This window comes from Pan paniscus, chromosome 17, assembly GCF_029289425.2.
Source record: "Pan paniscus chromosome 17, NHGRI_mPanPan1-v2.0_pri, whole genome shotgun sequence".
Classification (NCBI taxonomy): Eukaryota; Metazoa; Chordata; class Mammalia; order Primates; family Hominidae; genus Pan; species Pan paniscus.
In genome coordinates this window covers 43750625-43769654 of record NC_073266.2, presented here as the reverse complement: position 1 = coordinate 43769654, position 19030 = coordinate 43750625, and the positions used below count along the sequence as shown (strand labels likewise).

General features: G+C 38.2%; 1 protein-coding gene across 2 annotated transcripts in view; it reads right to left on the bottom strand.

The window, feature by feature from the left end:
• The window catches only part of TAF4B (TATA-box binding protein associated factor 4b), a 167111-nt gene that overhangs the window by 50622 nt on the left and 97459 nt on the right, over positions 1-19030 (bottom strand). For both annotated transcript variants that reach the window (XM_003830272.6, XM_034943437.3), the window contains exons 12-13: positions 14252-14377; positions 6098-6154 (exon numbers count right to left, since the gene is read on the bottom strand). In XM_003830272.6, coding sequence (XP_003830320.1) covers positions 6098-6154; positions 14252-14377 — 183 coding nt within the window. The remainder of the gene's footprint in view (positions 1-6097; positions 6155-14251; positions 14378-19030) is intronic.

Here is a 19030-nt window from a genome sequence, read left to right as displayed (position 1 = left end):
TCAATGACATCTATCTTAAATGTTCCTACAGTTAGTGTTTATAAACTACTGGTTTTTTCTTTTATGCCTCGCCTTCCCCTAAATTATGACAATCTTATAAGCAGAGCAGGAATCGTTAAGTTCATTTAAATACGAGGAAACAGAGGTAAGTTCAAAGAATTAAAGCAAGCTCTTGATAATGGCAGGCTGAATCTAGAATCCAAGATACTTTACTTCCAGTTCAATGCTATATTTTTTTTAAACAGGCATCTTTCTACTAAGAGAGTAATAAGTCTCTCAAAACACATAGATCCTACACATCAAAATAAAGTATGCATGCAATCTTCTTATGAATCTCTAATATTTTCTTTTCCATTTAAGGTATACCAGTAAAGAAATACTACCATTAAAGTTATCTTGTAAAAATATCCATGAAGGAAACCTAGTGAAGCTTTCATGGTTCCAAGAGAACCTAATGAATGATAATTGGATGATAAATGAACTATAACAGTTCAAGAGGCCAAATCTCAGATTCCCAAATCACAGTATTTTGACCATTTAGTTAGTGGGAAAATAAAAGTGATGACTTTTAAAGCCCCCCTTCTTTCTCATCCTAGATCAATGGTTCTCAGTGTGATCTGCAGAGCAGCAGCAGCAATAGCAGCAACATCTGGTAATTTATTGGAAATCCCATTTTCAAGTCCTACCCTAGATCTACTACAGTATTATAAACTCTGGTTGTGGGACCTAGTAATCTGTATTTTAACAAGCTCTCCAGATAATTTTATGCATGTCAACGTTTGAGAACCACTGTCCTAGACTATCAATGCTTTGAAACCTTTCAATCTGTTTCTCTGCTGTCATACACAAGTTATTTATAACTTGTCATTTTAAGAATGTCTTCCTCTTGCTATATTAATTTGATTGCTAGAATGTACTTTTTATGACAAGTTTCATTTGTCCCTGTCCAGTACTCCATGAGTTTTGGCCATGTAGAACTTGCATGAAGTTTAAATACAAATTGATATAATTTAATAGTTTACCTATCACCTTTCATTGACTTCATATATTTTCAAATTTCATTTTAAAAATATACTGTGCTGTTCTCGTACCTAAATATTTTCTAATCAGTAATGAGCCTTATGATTCAGTATTTTATTTCTTGTACAATGTTTTATGAAGAATTGCACCAACAGTTTTTATAACCTATATTTTCTATAAACAAAAATCCCAAAAACTTTAGGATACAGGGCTTCTAATCTGGTCTACATTTTAATCATTTAGTATTTATTCTTTTTCCCAGTTCCTATAGGTTGCACTGTGAAGCAAATATACCAGGAGGTCTTGATTTCCTTTTTCTCCCTCACCATCCGATAACAAATCAAAGTGGAATGCTAGGAATTGGTAAAAAGAAAGTAAATGAATTCTTTGTCTCACCCTGCACAGATGCATTGAACTCACATTTCCCAAAGGAGAAAGAAGAAATTCAAAAGGAAATAAGGGTCTGAAAATATGTAACAATCAAATCAGAATGTTTCAACTGCAAAGTCAGACAAATAGCTCTACAAAATTCTGGACGATGTGTAAGAAAAGAAAATACCGAGGGCCAGATTTTAATCTAGGACACATAACACACATCATAGAAGTTTGCAGCTGCATTAAATAAAGATATGCCTGCTTGTCTGAAGTTAGAGTTTAGCAATTAGTAACCTATTTATTAAAAAACAATTCAGCGGGGCACAGTGTCTCACGCCTATAATCCCAGAACTTATGGAGGCTGAGGCAGAAGGATCACTTCAGGCCACAAGATCGAGATCAGCCTAGATAACACTGGGAGACCCCCACTTTCCAAAAAATTTAAAAAATTAGCCAGGTATGGTGGCATGTGCCTGTGGTCCCAACCACTTGGTAGGCTGAGGTAGGAGGAGCGCTTGAGCCCAGGAGGTCAAAGCTGCAGCGAGCTCAGATTGCGTCACTGCGCTCCAGCCTGGGTGACAGAGTGAGACCCTTCTCAAAAACAAAAACAAAAAAAACCAACTAAAACAAAACTTTCACAAAGAGATGGTAAAATGAAAGAATGCAGGTACTTACATTTTAGGAAAAGTATCTAGAAAAATCATAAACATTTCAGAATTTGAAAGGGCTAGTATAGAAAATATAAAGTTATAATAGCGAGAAAAAGAGAGAGGACGCTTATAATGTTTTTTCAGGCAACAGAGAAAGGGAAAGAAGACAGCCCGTAAGTTGAAAATAAAACGTTTGAATTACAGGAATATCCACAGACATATCAGCTGGTTTTCAAATAGACAGAAAACCTGTCAGGTTAATAAGAACACTATGCAGCAGGAACTTCTTCAATGGAATAAGACTAGGCTGGAGGCCAACCCAAAGGCAGTCTGTTTTTAAGAGCCAAAAGAGAATGACAAAATTGGTAGAAGTCGATAGGAAGAATGAAAAGAAATTATTTGACGCTTTTATAAAAACCTGTCCAGTTTAACACAATTTGTCCTTCCATGTGGAATGCAAAGATGAACAGCCTCTAAAACTTTATTAGAGGAAAGAAAAACTACAGGAGAAATGATCCAGGCGTAGTGGCTCATGCCTGTAATCCCAGCACTTTGGGAGGCCGAGGCAGGAGGATCACCTGAGGTCGGGAGTTCAAAACTAGCCTGACCAACATGGAGAAACCCCATCTCTACTAAAAATACAAAATTAGCCGGGCATGGTGGCACATGCCTGTAATCTCAGCTACTCAGGAGGCTGAGGCAGGAGAATCTCTTGAATCTGGGAGGCAGAGGTTGCAGTGAGCCAAGATCGTGCCATTGCACTCTAGCCTGGGCAACAAGAGCGAAATTCCGTCTCACAAAAAAAAAAAAAAAAAAAATTCTAGTTCTTTTTTTCTGAGACAGAGTCTCACTCTGTCACCCAGGCTGGAGTCAGTCCAGTGGCACCATGTCGGCTCACTGCAACCTCTGCCACTCAGATTCAAGTGATTCTCATGTCTCAGACTCCTGAGTAACTGGGATTACAGGTGTGCACCACCACGCTCAGCTAATTTTTTGTATTTTTAGTAGAGACAGGGTTTCATCATGTTGCCCAGGCTGGTCTCGAACTCCTAAGCTCAGGTGATTCACCCATCTCAGCCTCCCAAAGTGCTAGGATTACAGGTGTAAGCCACTACACCTGGCTTAAGAATTCTAGTCCTTAACAGTTGAAAGCAAATATGGATAAGATTATGAATGAAGGGGATTCAGATTGTGATTTAATATTTATATGAGAAATATCACTGCTGAAACATTTCTCAGCATAAATAAAGCCTACAGCTTCTGTAAACAGTTCTTCGAAGTTCTGCATTTATAAGATAGCCAGTAATCTTTTTTTCTATGACAAGCCTGGTAGGTAGGTTTGAAAGGGAAAACAGATCAGTTCTAAATCAAGCAAGCATAAGGCATCTGTGCTAAATAAAAAATTCATGAGTGAACAAAGAAAACTTCTCAGACAGCCAAATACCAAAAATTCACAACCCAAAGCATCACAGTTTATACCAGCATGATAGTGATTAGTGCATCCTAAATGCTAACCTCACAAATTACCATCAAGCAAGCAATCCAACTCTCTATTAAGATATGGTCAGCCAGGCACAGTTGCTCACGCCTGTAATTCCAGCACTTTGGGAGGCTGAAGCGGGTGGATCACCTGAGGTCAGGAGTTTGAGACCAGCCTGGCCAACATAGTGAAACCCCATCTCTACTAAAAATACAAAAATTAGCTGGATGCGGTGGTACGCGCCTGTAATCCCAGCTACTCGGGAGGCTGAGGCTGGAGAATCGCTTGAACCTGGGAGGTGGAGGCTGCCTGAGCTGAGATCATGCCACTGCACTCCAGCCTCGGCAACAGAGTGAGACTCCATCTCAAAAAAAAAAAAAAAAGAAAGAAAGAAAAGAAAAAAGATATGGTCAATATTTATGCAATCAAACAATATACACTACCACTGTGTATTTGATTCTCAACTACAGCCCCTTAGAACACTCAAGTTATTAAGAACTCTAGGGGGCAGGAGAATGACAAAAATGACAATATTTGACTTTCACCAAACATTTGCAAAACAGAGTGGCTCTGTTCTTGGAAAGGGGCCAATGTATTTGATTCATTTTTTTGATCAAAGAGGATTTATGATAGGAAGCAACCAGAAAACTTTCAAAATATTTTGGAAAGAAGTTATATTGAATTCCTTTAACCTTGTTTGGAAAAAGAAATAAATGGAGGTGCAAAGGAAGAGAAAAACACAGGTTTGCTACCACCTGTTCTCATTAACAGAGGCATTTTTTTGGTACATTTCCTCTCACAGATTTCTTTGAAAAATGTTGTCTACCTATTCATCCCTTAGGGAATTATTAAACAACATACTAAAATAAAATGCAAACAAAAACAAAACATCCCATACAAAGCTGAAGGAAGAATTAATCTAAGATTCAGATGCTCATGAAGGTTTATGAAGGAGGAACAGACAGGGTAAGGTTAAAAGGGTAAGCTTTCTGTTGCACATTTTCCAAAAAGGGAATGCAATTAGAAGATAAGCATCTAGTCAGTCCTTAATTAAAACAAGGTGGGATACCCATGATTCAGAGCAACAGTAGGTTGCCCATCCCTAAATAATCTATCCTCATGCCAGGTTTGCTTAAAGAGAATTATAGGTACAGTTCTCATACTAATAATTTTAGATACATTTTCCACTGGAAAGACATCAGTATAAGGAATATCTTGTTGCTGAAAATAAAATGTTTCTGCTCTCAACTTTTTTTTAAAAGTGTTATCCCTTTCCAGCGTTCCCTGTCCCAATCCTGAAATCCCTCCACCCAGAGTTCATGTATTTTCCTTCTCTATGTTAATGAAAACACACCACATTGATTGTAAGAATCTTACTAGATTTCCACTTGTTTTGCCTCAATTCCTACATTAATCCAAACAATAAGGGCCTTTAAAACATTCATAAATAACCTGCTGCTGCTGGCACCTAGGAGCCAACTGCAGCAATGTTAAGCAACAACAAATTTCATAGTTCAAGAGGCACAGTTAAGGGAAAAGGTTGCTCAGAAAATCACTCTTATTTAGCACAAAGATCCTTAAAAATTGCATGAAATCAGTGAAGTAACTATAGAAACCAATTTCTTCAGCTCATATCACACGTCTCACACCTCAATTGTCTTTATTATCATCTGCTGTCAGATCCTTAATCAGAAATGTGAACAGGCTTGATGATTTATTCAGGAGGGAAAAGAATCTGTAGGTCAAGTGAAAAATTTCACACACACACCCATACACACACTGCATCTTCAACCTTAGGTACTTTCATTTCATTCTGTTCTCAGCAGCTCTGGGGGCAACTCCAGTGAGATCCAATATTAAGGCTCAATTAAAATAAGCTCCAATTAGTGGAGCTTTTTTCTCTGGGGCTAGAAAAGTCAGGAAATGGATATTGGGAAATGTAAAAAGTCAGCTACTGAGAGGAGGCTGCAGACATAAATGAACTTATTTGTTGATTTCTACAGTTGCTATGCAGAGGCCTCTGGGAGTAAAAGCTTAACCAGTCTAAGCTATAAACTAAAACCCCTGCAGCTAAACATGAACTGTGTGAAACAAGGGCTCCATTCCAGAACAGAAAACTGCTGGGCCCAGAAAATTAAAAGCCAGAGGCATTTTCCATTTAAAACTAAATCCCAGTACCGCCTCCCAGCCAAAGAATTATAAGCAGTATCAGATTTACAAAACGAACAATTACCCTGGAAAAATGTAGCCTATTGTACAGTCCCAGATGCTAAATCTCAAAAGTTTCTTTTTTTTTTTAAATCTCACATTATATTCCTCCAAGTATGCTGCTGTAGTTTACAAAGACCCATTTCGAGACAGGCCTAAGCCTTGAAAATAAATTTTAAAAAGAGAGCACATAACTCATTGACCTCATTTGAAGTACTGCCCTTGCCTTTAGCAGTTCCTGTCCTTCCCCAAGGCTTCTGCAAATGGTATGCAACAGCAAAATAAACCCTGACCTAATTGCCAGGAGAGAGCTGCCAACCTTCCCTCAAACACAAAGACAAGCATGGTAACTTGAAAGTCCTACCTCTTTGGCTTTCTGCTTTAATCTCAGTTGTTCTGGATCTTCTTTATTAGAACGACTCTATCAAAGGAAAAGAAAATTTTAATAGAAATTACTAGCATCTGAACACCATAGTTGCCATTAAATATTTAATAAATGACAATTTTCTCTTGTGACTGAATATCTTAGCTCCAGGGGAAAATACCTCAATCCAGTCTAGCTGCACTCCCACCCTGGTTTCCCCTGCCCCCTCATCATCTGGGCTGGCTGCTGCAGTTCTAGCCTGGAGGAAGCTTATACTGAAAATGATGCTAACGATGTCAGTCAGGTCCAGTTGAGGCATGACGTTGTTCTTGTAGGAACACTGAAAACTAAAAAATTGATGGTACAGATGAAGGAAAAGAAAAAAAGAATAATTGTTGGTTTAAATGAATAAAAACAATCAATACTGGCTGATCTTCAGGTGAAGCCATTTGGGAAAACATAGGTATTTCGAGGACTATTAAAATCAAGAACCTGACTAACCTTGAACCAAATCTCTCTTTAAAGGTATAATTTCTAAAATTATAAGTAGAAAATACATCTCAGTATTTTAATTAGAATGTCTTATCATCTTTGGGTCCTCAATAGCACTTAATAGAATGCTGTGCACCATGTTCAATAATTGTTTATTGGATGTCGCCTTCCATAATACAGAACTGGCATAAGAAGAGAGCTGTTTTCTATGTATCAAGCTATGATGGAACAAAGGGTAGGGAACTTTATTTCTGACACCATGAATATCTGTCCACTGGAAAACATGTTTGGGATACGTATATCCTTTTTTCTCACCATGACAAAGTTATTTAATTGCTTATAAATCTGAATATTTGTTCCATAAAATGAAACCTTCGTTAACTAAGGTAATATCTAGATAGCTAACTAAATAAAAGCTAAAAGTATTTTCATATTTAATAAGTTTACCTGATACATTTATTGATTTACCAGAACCTTTGGTTAAAGGAAAATATAAGAGATAGTCTTTAAATTTGAGTGCCTACTAATTTCAAACATCTTAAATATCTACACAAAATTCAACCCAAAGCTGGTAAAATTTTTCTTCATTTTAGTCCCCAATCTACTAAGAAAATTTCATTTCAAGCGAAAAGATAAACTCTTTTGTTACTCTAGCTATAGTATCACCAGAGAATGAGTCTGTGTATATATGTATTTATATTAAAATATGCATTATATATATATACATATATATGTGGGTGTGTATATAATATTTTGCCCCAATATAAAATGGGCACATTTCAGTATCAAGTCTTTGTCAGTCACCCAATATTTGTTGGTCATCCATAGTACAGATTCTACTCTGTGTGCTACTGTTCTAGCCTTTGGAGACAGATGATATAAGGAGACAAAGTAATTGTAGTAACTCAAGTAACTTACATTTTAAGAAGAGAAAAATAAAAAATTTTATAAAAATGAAACACATTTATGATATGTAAAATATTAGTGATGGGTAAAAATACAAAACAAATAATTGCTGACACTGTTAAGTGCTATAAAAGGAAATTAAATAGGCTAGAGGCAGTGGCTCACACCTATAATCCCAGTACTTTGGGAGGCCAAGGTGGGAGAATTATTTGAGCTCAAGTTCGAGACCAGCCTATCTAATGCAGCAAGACCCCATTTCTACTAAAAATTTAAAAAATTAGCCAGGCATAGTGACACGTGCCTATAGTCCCAGCTACTCAGCAAGCTGAGGTGGGTGGGTAGACTGCTTGAGCCTGGGAGATCAAGGCCTGTAGAGAGCTATTATCATGCCACTGCACTCCAGCCTGGGCAACTAAATGAGACCCTGTTTCAAAATAAAATAAATTTAATTTGGGCATGGTGGCATGCACCTGTAGTCCCAACTATTTGGGAGGCTGAGACCCAAGAATCGTTTGAACCCGGGAGGCAGAGGTTGCAGTGAGCTGAGATGGGGCCACTGCACTCCAGCCTGGGCAACACAGCAAGACCCTGTCTCCAAAAAAAATAATAACAATTTAAAAATAAAATATATAAAATTTAAAAATTAAATTAAAAACAAAAATAAAGAAAATAAATAGAATAATGTGATAGAGAAGTGTGGTGTGTACTTCTGTAGCTAGGATAGTAGGGAAGACATCTCTGAGAAGTGATATTTGAGTAGATATCTAAACAACAAAAAAGATGTAGTCATGCAAAGATCTGGAGGAAAACATTCCAAGCAGAAGGGACAGTAATTGCTAAAGCCTTAAAATGGGAATATACTCGAGGAAAGAAAGATGGTCCATGTGGTTGAAGCATAGAAAAAAGGTGAAAGAGAAAGGCTGGAGATCATGTGTTGCCTTGTAGGCCATGATAAGGAATTGGGGCTTTAATTCCAGCTATAAAAACAATCCACTGGGCTGGGCACGGTGGCTCACGCCTGTAATCCCAGCACTTTGGGAGGCTGAGGTGGGTGGATCACCAAAGGTCAGGAGAGTTCGAGACCACCCTGGCCAACATGGTGAAACCCCGTCTCTACTAATAATGCAAAAAGTAGCCAGGCATGGTGGCGGGCACCTGTAATCCCAGCTACTTAGGAGGCTGAGGCAGGAGAAATGCTTGAACTTGGGAGGCGGAGGTTGCAGTGAGCCGAGACCACCCCATTGCACTGCAGCCTGGGCAACAACAAAACTCCGTCTCAAAAACAATAACAACAACAAAAATCCACTGGCGTGTTTGGAGCACAGGGGTGAGATGCCACTGATGTAACACTTTAAACAAAACAAAACAAAACAAAACAAAACAAAAGGCTCTGGCCACTCTGTAGAGGGTGCACTGTAGGGATCCAAGATTGAACAGAAAGGCACACAGAGCAATTTGTAGACTGCTCTAAAACAACTGTTGTGAAGAAGAGACTGACTGGAAAGAAGATAAGGGAAGCATGGACTAGCATCAAAGCACAGAAGATGATAAATGGTTGCATTCAAAACATATCTTTGCAGGTAAAGTTGATCAGATTTGCTTCCGGGCTGGTTGCCAGTTATGAAGTAAAGAGAGGAATCAAGGATGACTCCTGGGATTTTGTCCCAAGCATCTTGGAGGATGGTAATTGCAACTTTCTAAGAGAGTAGAGATCTAAGAAAAAGCAGACTTAGGGGAAGGGAACTCAATGGTCAGTTCAAGATGCCTAGTTAGAAGTCTAATATCCTAAGTTGGGCACATTCAAGGAACAGAAAGGTCAGTGTGCCTGGAGCGAGTAGTTGACAAGGCAAGCTCAGAGAGGTAGGTGGGTGCCAAACAATATAAGGCCTTTTAAAATTTGGTAAGAAGTTTACATTTAAGTGCAACAGGAAGCCACTGGAGGCTTTTAGGCAAAAGAGACACACATGATTTGTTATAAAAACATTATTCTGACCACAGTAGGAGAAATAGAGGAATGGACTGTAGAAGGAAAAGAAGGCTACTTAGAAGTTAGTATGAAAGTCCAAGTGAAAGATGAATTAGACTAGAGTAATGACAATAGTGATGAAGAAAAGTTGGGTACATTTTAGAAATAAGATAGGTGGTTTGGATGCAGGGAGAGAGGAGACACAGAATGGAGTTAAAGATGATGCCTATGTTTTTCAGCTTGAACATCTGGGAAGATGGTGGTGTAATTTATTGAGTCAAGAAAATCTATAAGAGTAAAAGGTATTTAGAGGGGAGAGGAATAACAGGAGCTGTTTTGGACATATTAATTTTGAAATAACTATTAGCCAATGAAGTCATGTCAAGTAGGGAGTTAATAGTATGAGTCCAGATTTTCGTAATGCAGGCTGAAATGGAGATACAAACATAAAAGGGAATGAAGACAGAGAAGGTGGCATAGGATTCAAAACTACTAAATCCAACATTTAGACATCTGGTAAAGAAGGAAAAGCCAAAGGAGATAAAGAGCAAGTATAATACATTATGATATTCAATAATAACTAAGCTAGTATTTAATAGTTTATGACCTTGTTTACAGCACAGTAAGTGGAAATAAAATACCAATAAACCACCTCATTACAATGACTAAGTGCTTACTTATAACACTTGAGGGCTCAAGAAAGAGCATCTTTCTGTCCCACCTTCCTGCTCTTCCCAGTGCAGTGGGTGTCAATGTGGGGACTGAGACTGTAGGACAGCAGGAAGCAGCACAGTGACAAGGCTGTGGTGCTCCATATCCTTATGGGGAGCTGGGGCATGTGAAGGTATAGGCCAGTGGTGAAGAATACAAGGTGGTGAGGGAGTGGGGGTCTCATCAAGGAATGGGTCTGTGAGCATGGTGGCCAATTACACAGACAATGAAATGGGGTGGGGAAATTAGTAGTAGCAGACAGAGGAGTCAGCCAGCATGGCTAGTTGAGAGATTAGTTACATTGATTAAATAACTGATAGAGGACATAAGTTAAATATATCAAGGATAATGGGAGCCAAGTTTCTCAAGACTGGAGAATGTTTTTACAAACATGGAGAGATTAAGGGTAGAAGGAACTCTGAGGCACTGGATTGGAGTTGCAGGTATCCATATGAACTCACGGTTTTATAATATATACACAGATATAGAAATAGTTACAGATGGACATTTGTGTGTATATATATATAAACGTGTACATATACACATACCATATATACATTTCCTAGATCTGTCCATTGAGAAGGCCTAGATGTAATGACACCCTTTTAGCAATGAGTATACCGTATGACCTAAGCTCAGTTTCTGAATGTCATCCTCAACAGAAAAGAAGGCAGGCTTCTTAGAGAAATGGCTGATTTTGGGGCTAGAGCACGAAAAGTATAAGCTGGGCCTGGAGTGCCTTGTGCCTGAAAGTGAGGACATGCTCAGTGAGTGATGGATGGACACATGACTAAGGGACAGAAGGGCCAGCTGGAAGGGTCTTCCACTCAGGGGCAATTTGAGCAACAAAATAAATGACAGTAATGAATTACAACCTATTGAGACAAAGAGAAATCATTAGCCCATACTAATATGAATAAAGAAGGAAAGCTCTTCCACATGGTAGGGTGCTAATAAAACGAGGAGAGTTGATGGGAATAAATTGACATTTTGCAACCATGACAGAGGTAGCTGATTTAGGCAGACATCACAACAGATGTTATGGTTAACACACGGAGGTTTGATGAGGAATTGGATATTGGTATCATCTTAGAATGCCGTCCTATGAAAAACTAATTGATTACAAAGGGAAAAATGAGCCTGGGCAATATAGTGAGACTCTATCTCTAAAAAATTAAAAAATTTATCCAGGTGTGGTGGCATGTGCCTGTAGTCCCAACTACTTGGGGGGCTGAGGTGGGAGGATTGCTTAAGCCCAAGAGGCCAAGGCTCCAGTGAGCAGTGATCATACCACTGCACTCCAGTCTGGGCAACAAAGTGAGACCCTGTCTCAAAAAAATAAAAATCAAAAAGTGGGGGAGATGGCAAGTTTAAAATGGAGAGAACTAGTAGGTACCAATATGACCCTTTTGAAATGATCAGCTGAGAAGAGTGCAGCATCATTTCTGTGCATTCCTGCCAAGCATGCTTGACCTAAGTCAAATCATAAGGAAAGATCAGATGAGCCCTGGTTGAAGGTCATCCTACAGAAGGTAATGCTTATACTCCTGGAAACTGTCAAGGGCATAAAAGAGAAAGACTGAGAAACCCTAAAAGAATCTGAAAAGAGATGACAACTACATGAAATACAAATTCCTGAATGGGAAAATGGACCATGAAAGAGAGACATGGTTAAGCCATCTAGTGAAATCAGAATGGGCGCTGTGCATTAGATGATAGTGTTACATATGAAAATGTTCAGGAGTGGTGGAACATCATGTCTGAAGACTACTTTCAAAAAGCTTAAGAAAAGAAAAATGGCTGGGCACAGTGTCTCATGCCTGTAATCCCAGCACTTTGGGAGGCTGAGGCAGGAGGACTGCTTGAGTCTAGGAATTTGAGACTAGCTTGAACACTGTAGGGAGATCCTGTCTCTACAAAAGATCAAAATTTAGCCAGGCGTAGTGGTGTGTGCGTGTAGTCCCAGCTACTTAAGAAGCTGAGGTGGGAGGATTGCTTGAGCCTGAGAGGTGAAGGCTGCAGTGAGCCACGATCACATCACTGTACTCCAGCCTAGTGACAGAGTGAAACTCTGTCTCAAAAAGAAAGAAAAGGAAAGAGAAAGAGGAAAGAAAGGTAGGAGGAGAGAAGAAGAAAGAAAGGGAGGAAGAGAGGAAGTGGGGAAGGCAAGAAGGGAGGAAAACAGGGAGGGGATTAATGATTGTATGTGTAGAAAGGGTAATGAAAAGGGTACAGATAAGGCTGGACACGGTGGCTCAGTCCTGTAATCCCAGAACTTTGGGAGGCTGAGGCGGGCGGATCAAGCTCAGGAGTTCGAGACTACCCTGGGCAACATGGTGAAACCCCGTCACTACTAAAATACAAAAAATTCGCCGGGTGTGGTGATGAGCGTCTGTAGTCCCAGCTACTCAGGAGGCTAAGACAGGAGAATTGCTGGAACCTGGGAGGCAGAGGTTGCAGTGAGCCGAGATCGTGCCACTGCACTCTAGCTTGAGCTACAGAGAGAGATTGCTCAAAAAACAAAAAATAAAACAAAAATGGTAGAGATGAAGCAAATGCAGTAAAATGTTAAAATTGGGGGGATCTGGGAAAGGGGACTGAGAGTACTTTGTACAGTTTTGGCAACTTTCCTGTATTAAATGGGGGGATCTGGGAAAGGGGACTGAGAGTACTTTGTACAGTTTTGGCAACTTTTCTGTATTAAACAATTTCAAAATAAATTAGGTTTTTCTGGAGTTTTTTTGTTTTGTTTTTATTTATTTATTTTTTGGAGATGGAGTCTTGCTCTGTCGCCAGGCCGTAGTGTAGTGGCACGATTTCAGCTCACTGCAACCTCCACCTCCCAGGGTTCAAGAGGCTCCCCTGCCTCAGCCTCCTGAGTAGCTGAGACTACAGGCGTGCACCACCACACCCGGCTAATATTTGTATTTTTAGTTGAGATGGGGTTTCACCATGTTGGCCAGGGATAGTCTCGATCTCCTGACCTTGTGATCCGCCCACCTCAGCCTTCCAAAGTGCTGGGATTACAGGCATGAGCCACTGTGCCCGGCCTCAAAATACGTTAGTTTTTAAAAAAGTAATTGCTATGTGATTAGGAACAAATACTCTAAAAAGGGAAGCTATCAAGAACACTAGAAATTAAAACAAATGTGCTTAAAACAAAAATTAAGACTCCAGTGCTCAGCCTTTAAGATTTCTCACAATGGCCCAAAGCCTACGAAGAAATGTGGAGCTTCAAAATGGAAACTGTAGTGGAATTAGCTTTTACCTCATGTGACACTAATAGCCCAGGAAAACGTTTAAATAAGGGAGAAGGGAAATAAATAAATAGCCTTGGCCAGGCGGGTGGCTCACGCCTGTAATCCCAAAACTTTGGGAGGCCAAGGCAGGCGGATCACCCAAGGTCGGAGTTCCAAGACCAACCTGGCCAACATGGTGAAACCCTGTCTCTACTAAAAAACAAACAAACAACAACAACAAAAATTAGCCAGGCGTGGTGGCAGGCACCTGTAGTCCCAGCTACTCAGGAGTCTGAGGCAGAGAACTGCTTAAACCCAGGAGGCAGAGGTTGCAGTAAGCCGAGATCATGCCACTGCATTCCAGCCTGGGTGACAGTGCAAGACTCTGTCTCCAAAAATAAAATTAAATAAAGAAGCCTCACTATTCTTTTACTCTATTTCCACCCAGCCTGTATTTTGTTCCACAAAATCCAAATTACTAATTTTACCCATAACCTTCCTGTCTACTTTCCAAATTTTCCCTATCAACTTCAACTTGGCAGGTATCAAATTGGATTCCTAAAAAGACCCTGAAATTTTACGAAACATTTTACCTGGGTTTGAGGATGGGGAGAGCACACAGGAAATGTGAGAAGACAAAAGATTATGACTCATTAAACTAAATTAACTGAAAGCCACCACACCATCCTGGCTGTGACACATCCTATTAGTAATTTCGTTTTAGGAAATCCTCTGGAGAAATCTAAAGGCCTAATAAAACCAAGACAGTCAACCAACGATAAAGCCACCTCTGACCACATTGCCAGGCCACATTCACTCATAAATCACACTGGCCCTTACCTTGGCTGCCTTAAGTAACATTTCTCTTTCTTCCAAATCCTTTCTCTGCTTCTCCAATTGATCCAGCTTTTCAAGAAATTTGAGCTGTGACCTGGTATCACTACACAGGATGTAATTTTCACTTGCCTGGGAAAAAAAAGAAAACAGAAAGTCTTATAATGATCCTGGGCCACACATTCTACATTAGGTATTGTATAAACCAGCTAAAGGCAGGAATACCAACATAAATTGGCAGCTAAACTTTCAGAAGGTAATGATTTTGTTTCTATTAAGCAAACATCCCCCTACATCCACTCCACCAGAAAAGAAACTTTAATCATTCTTAAAATTTGAGAGGTGATTAACCAGTTATGTTTCAAAGAACTTTGCTAGTAAACATCATTGTGGGGTGAAGGGGGAGGAATTAAGCCAAGCAGATCCTTCCAACAATAGGAAGGAGAAACTAAAGAGTGCCCCATTCACCAATAACCAAAATCTTTTTAGATTATTATCTACCTCAGCAGACATTAATATAAGTAATTAAATCTTAGTTTTGTGAAAGACAAAAAGCAAGAAACAATCACCTCACTAAAAAATATACCAAAGATGAAAGTTATCACCTTGGTTACCATGATTAGATTGGTTTAACCTTGACAACTGAATATAACTTCTATCAAAATATAATCTAAGTTAAGATGGCAAACATTAAAATCTTGAAATGCTATTTTGAGGATTACTCAGGGGTGTGAATTTGGACAGAAACTGTGGTCAAAGAAATTTAGTATACAATTTATAAATGACAGCCATAACAGAAGTATAAACTGTCTTAATTGTCCCATAAAATGATAAAATGCAAATTGCTCAATCTATTCTGTGGATGTAAAACAGTGCTTTCCCACCTAAATATTTTCTAATTTTCTTCACCTATATAGCTGCCCCTTTCTCCTCTATGAGTGTGTACAGGCAGGAGTGGGGACAGGGTTGGGGGAGGCAATGGGACAGGGAGAGCTTTCTAATCAATGTTTAAGACATCTTGCCATCTATTCATCTCAGTAATTCGGATATTCAAGAGAAACTGTATAGTAGAAAAACCGAATGTCTTTAAACAACAGTCAGTGCCTGGCCTGGAAATCATGAGTACTGTACCACTCCCATCTTTGTTTTATCCCCCTGCTTATGGTTGATTCAATTAACTGGGACTGAGGGATTTCATATGCCCAAGATTCTTTTTAAATTAAATTTTTATTGTTGGTATTTAACTAGATCAAAAGAGTATTACATAGTTTAAGGAACAAGGATATATTAGTGCTACTTATTTTACTTCATGTTTAATACAAAAAGAATTCTCAACTGTTTTTAAAGTTAAATAACACAAGATAGAATATGGAATACATTATAGGCTAACCATAGAGATTAAATATAATAACCAGTGGTTTCTTAAATACTTAATCTTTACCATTTTTGTGTTTAGACACTCTGGAAATGGTTTAATGATGGGATTTAATTTAAAAAGGACAGCAAATACTAAATTAAAAAGGGTCACAGACTTTTTAAATTTTAGCCCAATCATATTCCCATGCTAAGATTCCTTCCCCTCTCTCCCCCAACTCATATACAATGACCTCTGACATTCGCATCCTTTTTTCTTCCATATCACTAAACAAATGAGTGCCCTCCCTATTCATATTAAGTCTATAACCTTATTTAAACAACAGCAACCCCAATCTTATGTTCCTTCCTATATACCCAGCTGGCCTAACTGAAGACTTCATGCACCAACAGAGTAGGGCTTTACAATGTTAAGGCCACTGCATATTAAATGGTTTAGCCAAGAAAATGTAATGACCCAGACCAAATGATATCAACACCATCAAATGAATCCCATCTAAAGCAACCCAAATAGCACCTTTCAACTGGAAAACATTGAATGAAGCTTCTTCAGGGCCATAGGCATATAGGCGACTATAACATATCTTCAGTGGGAAAACACCTGGTAGCCAGATCAAAAGCTCTGTACTACATGTCACTTTCTACTTATTCACTTAGATCTCAGTTTATGACTAATGATTAAAGAATTATATCAAACCAGGTGAAAGATTATCAAAAGTAAATGGATGTTCAAGAGTGGAAAGAGATGGGGGGATTTCACTTTTTTAAAAAGAGTAACTCACTTTTATAAAATCTATGGAGTAGAATTTCCTACCCTGTACAGATAAAAATAAATCCTATCAGGGATGAACTGAAATATAAGGACAGGGCTAAAGCTGTGACATAAAGATTATCACAAACAAAGTCTACAAAATAATGGTGATTTCAAACTGAATCCAAATATAACCAAATGATAATTATTTTGACTTAAAAGGGCTGATAATCTTTTGTTATTTTCTATATACGCAAATGTAGACAGTGGCATTAGCTGTATTAACAAATGAGTGCAGGAAAAGGAAAGCTCGGGAAAATCAGTCAGAATAGGTAGTATACAAGACAGCAGGTTAAGGAAGTGTTAGCTTCAAGCTAACTTAGTGAGGTCTTCTAGGTGGGGGAGATACCATCCATTTTGCCTAGTGCAACTAAATGTTTGGAAATACGCTACTGATATACAACAAAAGAATTCCAGCTGAAAGCTATACACAATAGAGCTTTGAATGCCATTCAATAAATATTACTTTAAAAATTCCATTCCATTGTAAATTATACTTATTATGTTTTATACAGAAACTGCCTACTATAAATCAAGATGTACTCACGTGGCCAGGCGTGGTGACTCACACTTGTAATCCCAACACTTTGGGAGGCCGAGGCGGGTGGATTGCTTGAGGCCAGGAGTTTGAGACCAGCCTGGCCAACATGGCGAAACCCCATCTCTACTAAAAAAGGTATTCATGTATGTCTGAAACAACAGTGTGATTAAGGCAGAAGTAGGGAGAATCCAAGTTTGAAAAACTGTAAGATACTTTAAAGAGTTATAGTAAAAAGCCAAAAATATGTCTATAATTTTCCCACATCACAAAATTAAAAGTAAGCTGATAACAATCCAAACTAGATTGTAGATTTAGGATGTTAATTGTAATCTCTATGGTAACTGCTAAGAAGATATCTAAATATATCCAAAACGAAATGAGAAGGGGATCAAAATGGAACAAAACAAAAACAAACATAAGCAGCAGAGGAAGTGAGGAACACAAAACTTATAAGGCATACAGAAAAGAAATAGCAAAAAAGAAGTTATTTATCAGTAATTACATTTTAAATGTAAATGGATTAAGCTCTTCAAAGAGACTAGCAGAATGAATTTTAAAAAATGATCAAATTATATGCTGTCTACACTTTAGTTGAAACCATACCAATACGCTGAAAGTGAAAGGATGGAAAAAGATATTCCATGCAAGTAACAAACAAAAGAAAGTAATATCAGACAGTATAGACTTTAAGTACAAAACTCTTAAAAGAGACAAACAAGGACATTATTATATATTGATAAAAAGGTCAATTCATCAAGAAGATATACACATCAAACCAGACTTCTCAAATATATGAAGCAAACAAACATTGACAGAATTTTGTTTAAAAAACAATTCCACAGCATGGGCAACATAGTGAGCCCCTGTCTCAAAAAAAAAAAAAAATTAGTTGGGTGTGGTGGCACACGCCTGTTAGTCTTAGCTACTGGAAAGGCTGAGGTGGGAGGGTGGCTTGAGGTGGGAGGGTGCTTGAGTCCAGGAGTTCAAGGATGCAATGAGCTATGATTGCACCACTGCACTCCAGCCTGGATGACAGAGTGAGACCCTGTCTCTAAAACAAAAAGAAAAATAGAGCTCCACAATAGTTGAAGATTTTAATACTGCACTTTCAATAATGAATAGAATATCCAGATGGATGATCAATAAGGAAACAGAGGACTTAACATTATAAACCAACTATATCTATCAGACATCTATGAAACAAGAGCAGAACACACATTCTTCTCAAGTGCACATGAAACATTTTCCAGGATACAATGTATGTTAAGTCATAAAACAAGCCTCAGTACATTTTAAATGAATGATTCATACAAAGTATCTTCTCTGACCACAACGGAATGCAGCTAGAAACCAACAACAGAAGGAAAACTGGAAAATTCCCACATATTTGGAAATTAAACAACATACTCTACAGTCACAAAGAATCAAATAAATCTCAAAAGAAATGAGAAAATATTTAAAGATAAATGAAAACGACAACACAACATACCAAAACTTATGGAATGCAGTGAAAGCAGTACTCAGAGGGAAATGTATAGTAGTAAATGCCTACATTATAAAAGGAAGATCTCAAATAAAAAACCTAACTTTACATCTTATGAAACTAAAAAAAAAGAAGAGCAAACTAAGCCTGAAGCTTAGAGGGAAAATAATACAAAAACTAGAGTGGAGATACACGAAATCAAAAATAGAAAAACAGAAAATTAATAAAACCAAAAGTTGGTTATTTGAAAAGCTCAACAAAATCAACACACCATTCGCTTTACTAGCAAAGAAGAAAAAGAGAGAAGGTGCAAATAACAAAAATCAGTAATGTAAGGGGGATCATTACCATTGACCTTACAGAAATAAAAGGTTACAAAACAGTATTATTAACAGTCCTATGCCAACAAATTAGATAACCTAGGAGAAATGAAAAAATTCCTAGAAACACAAAATTAATATCTTTATTTATTTTTGTGTGTTTCTAGGAATTATAAAATACTGATATTAATTTTTTGTTTTTTTATAGCTTTTTCTCCTGTTGATCACATATTCCTAAGTCAGTCCAGCAAATTCT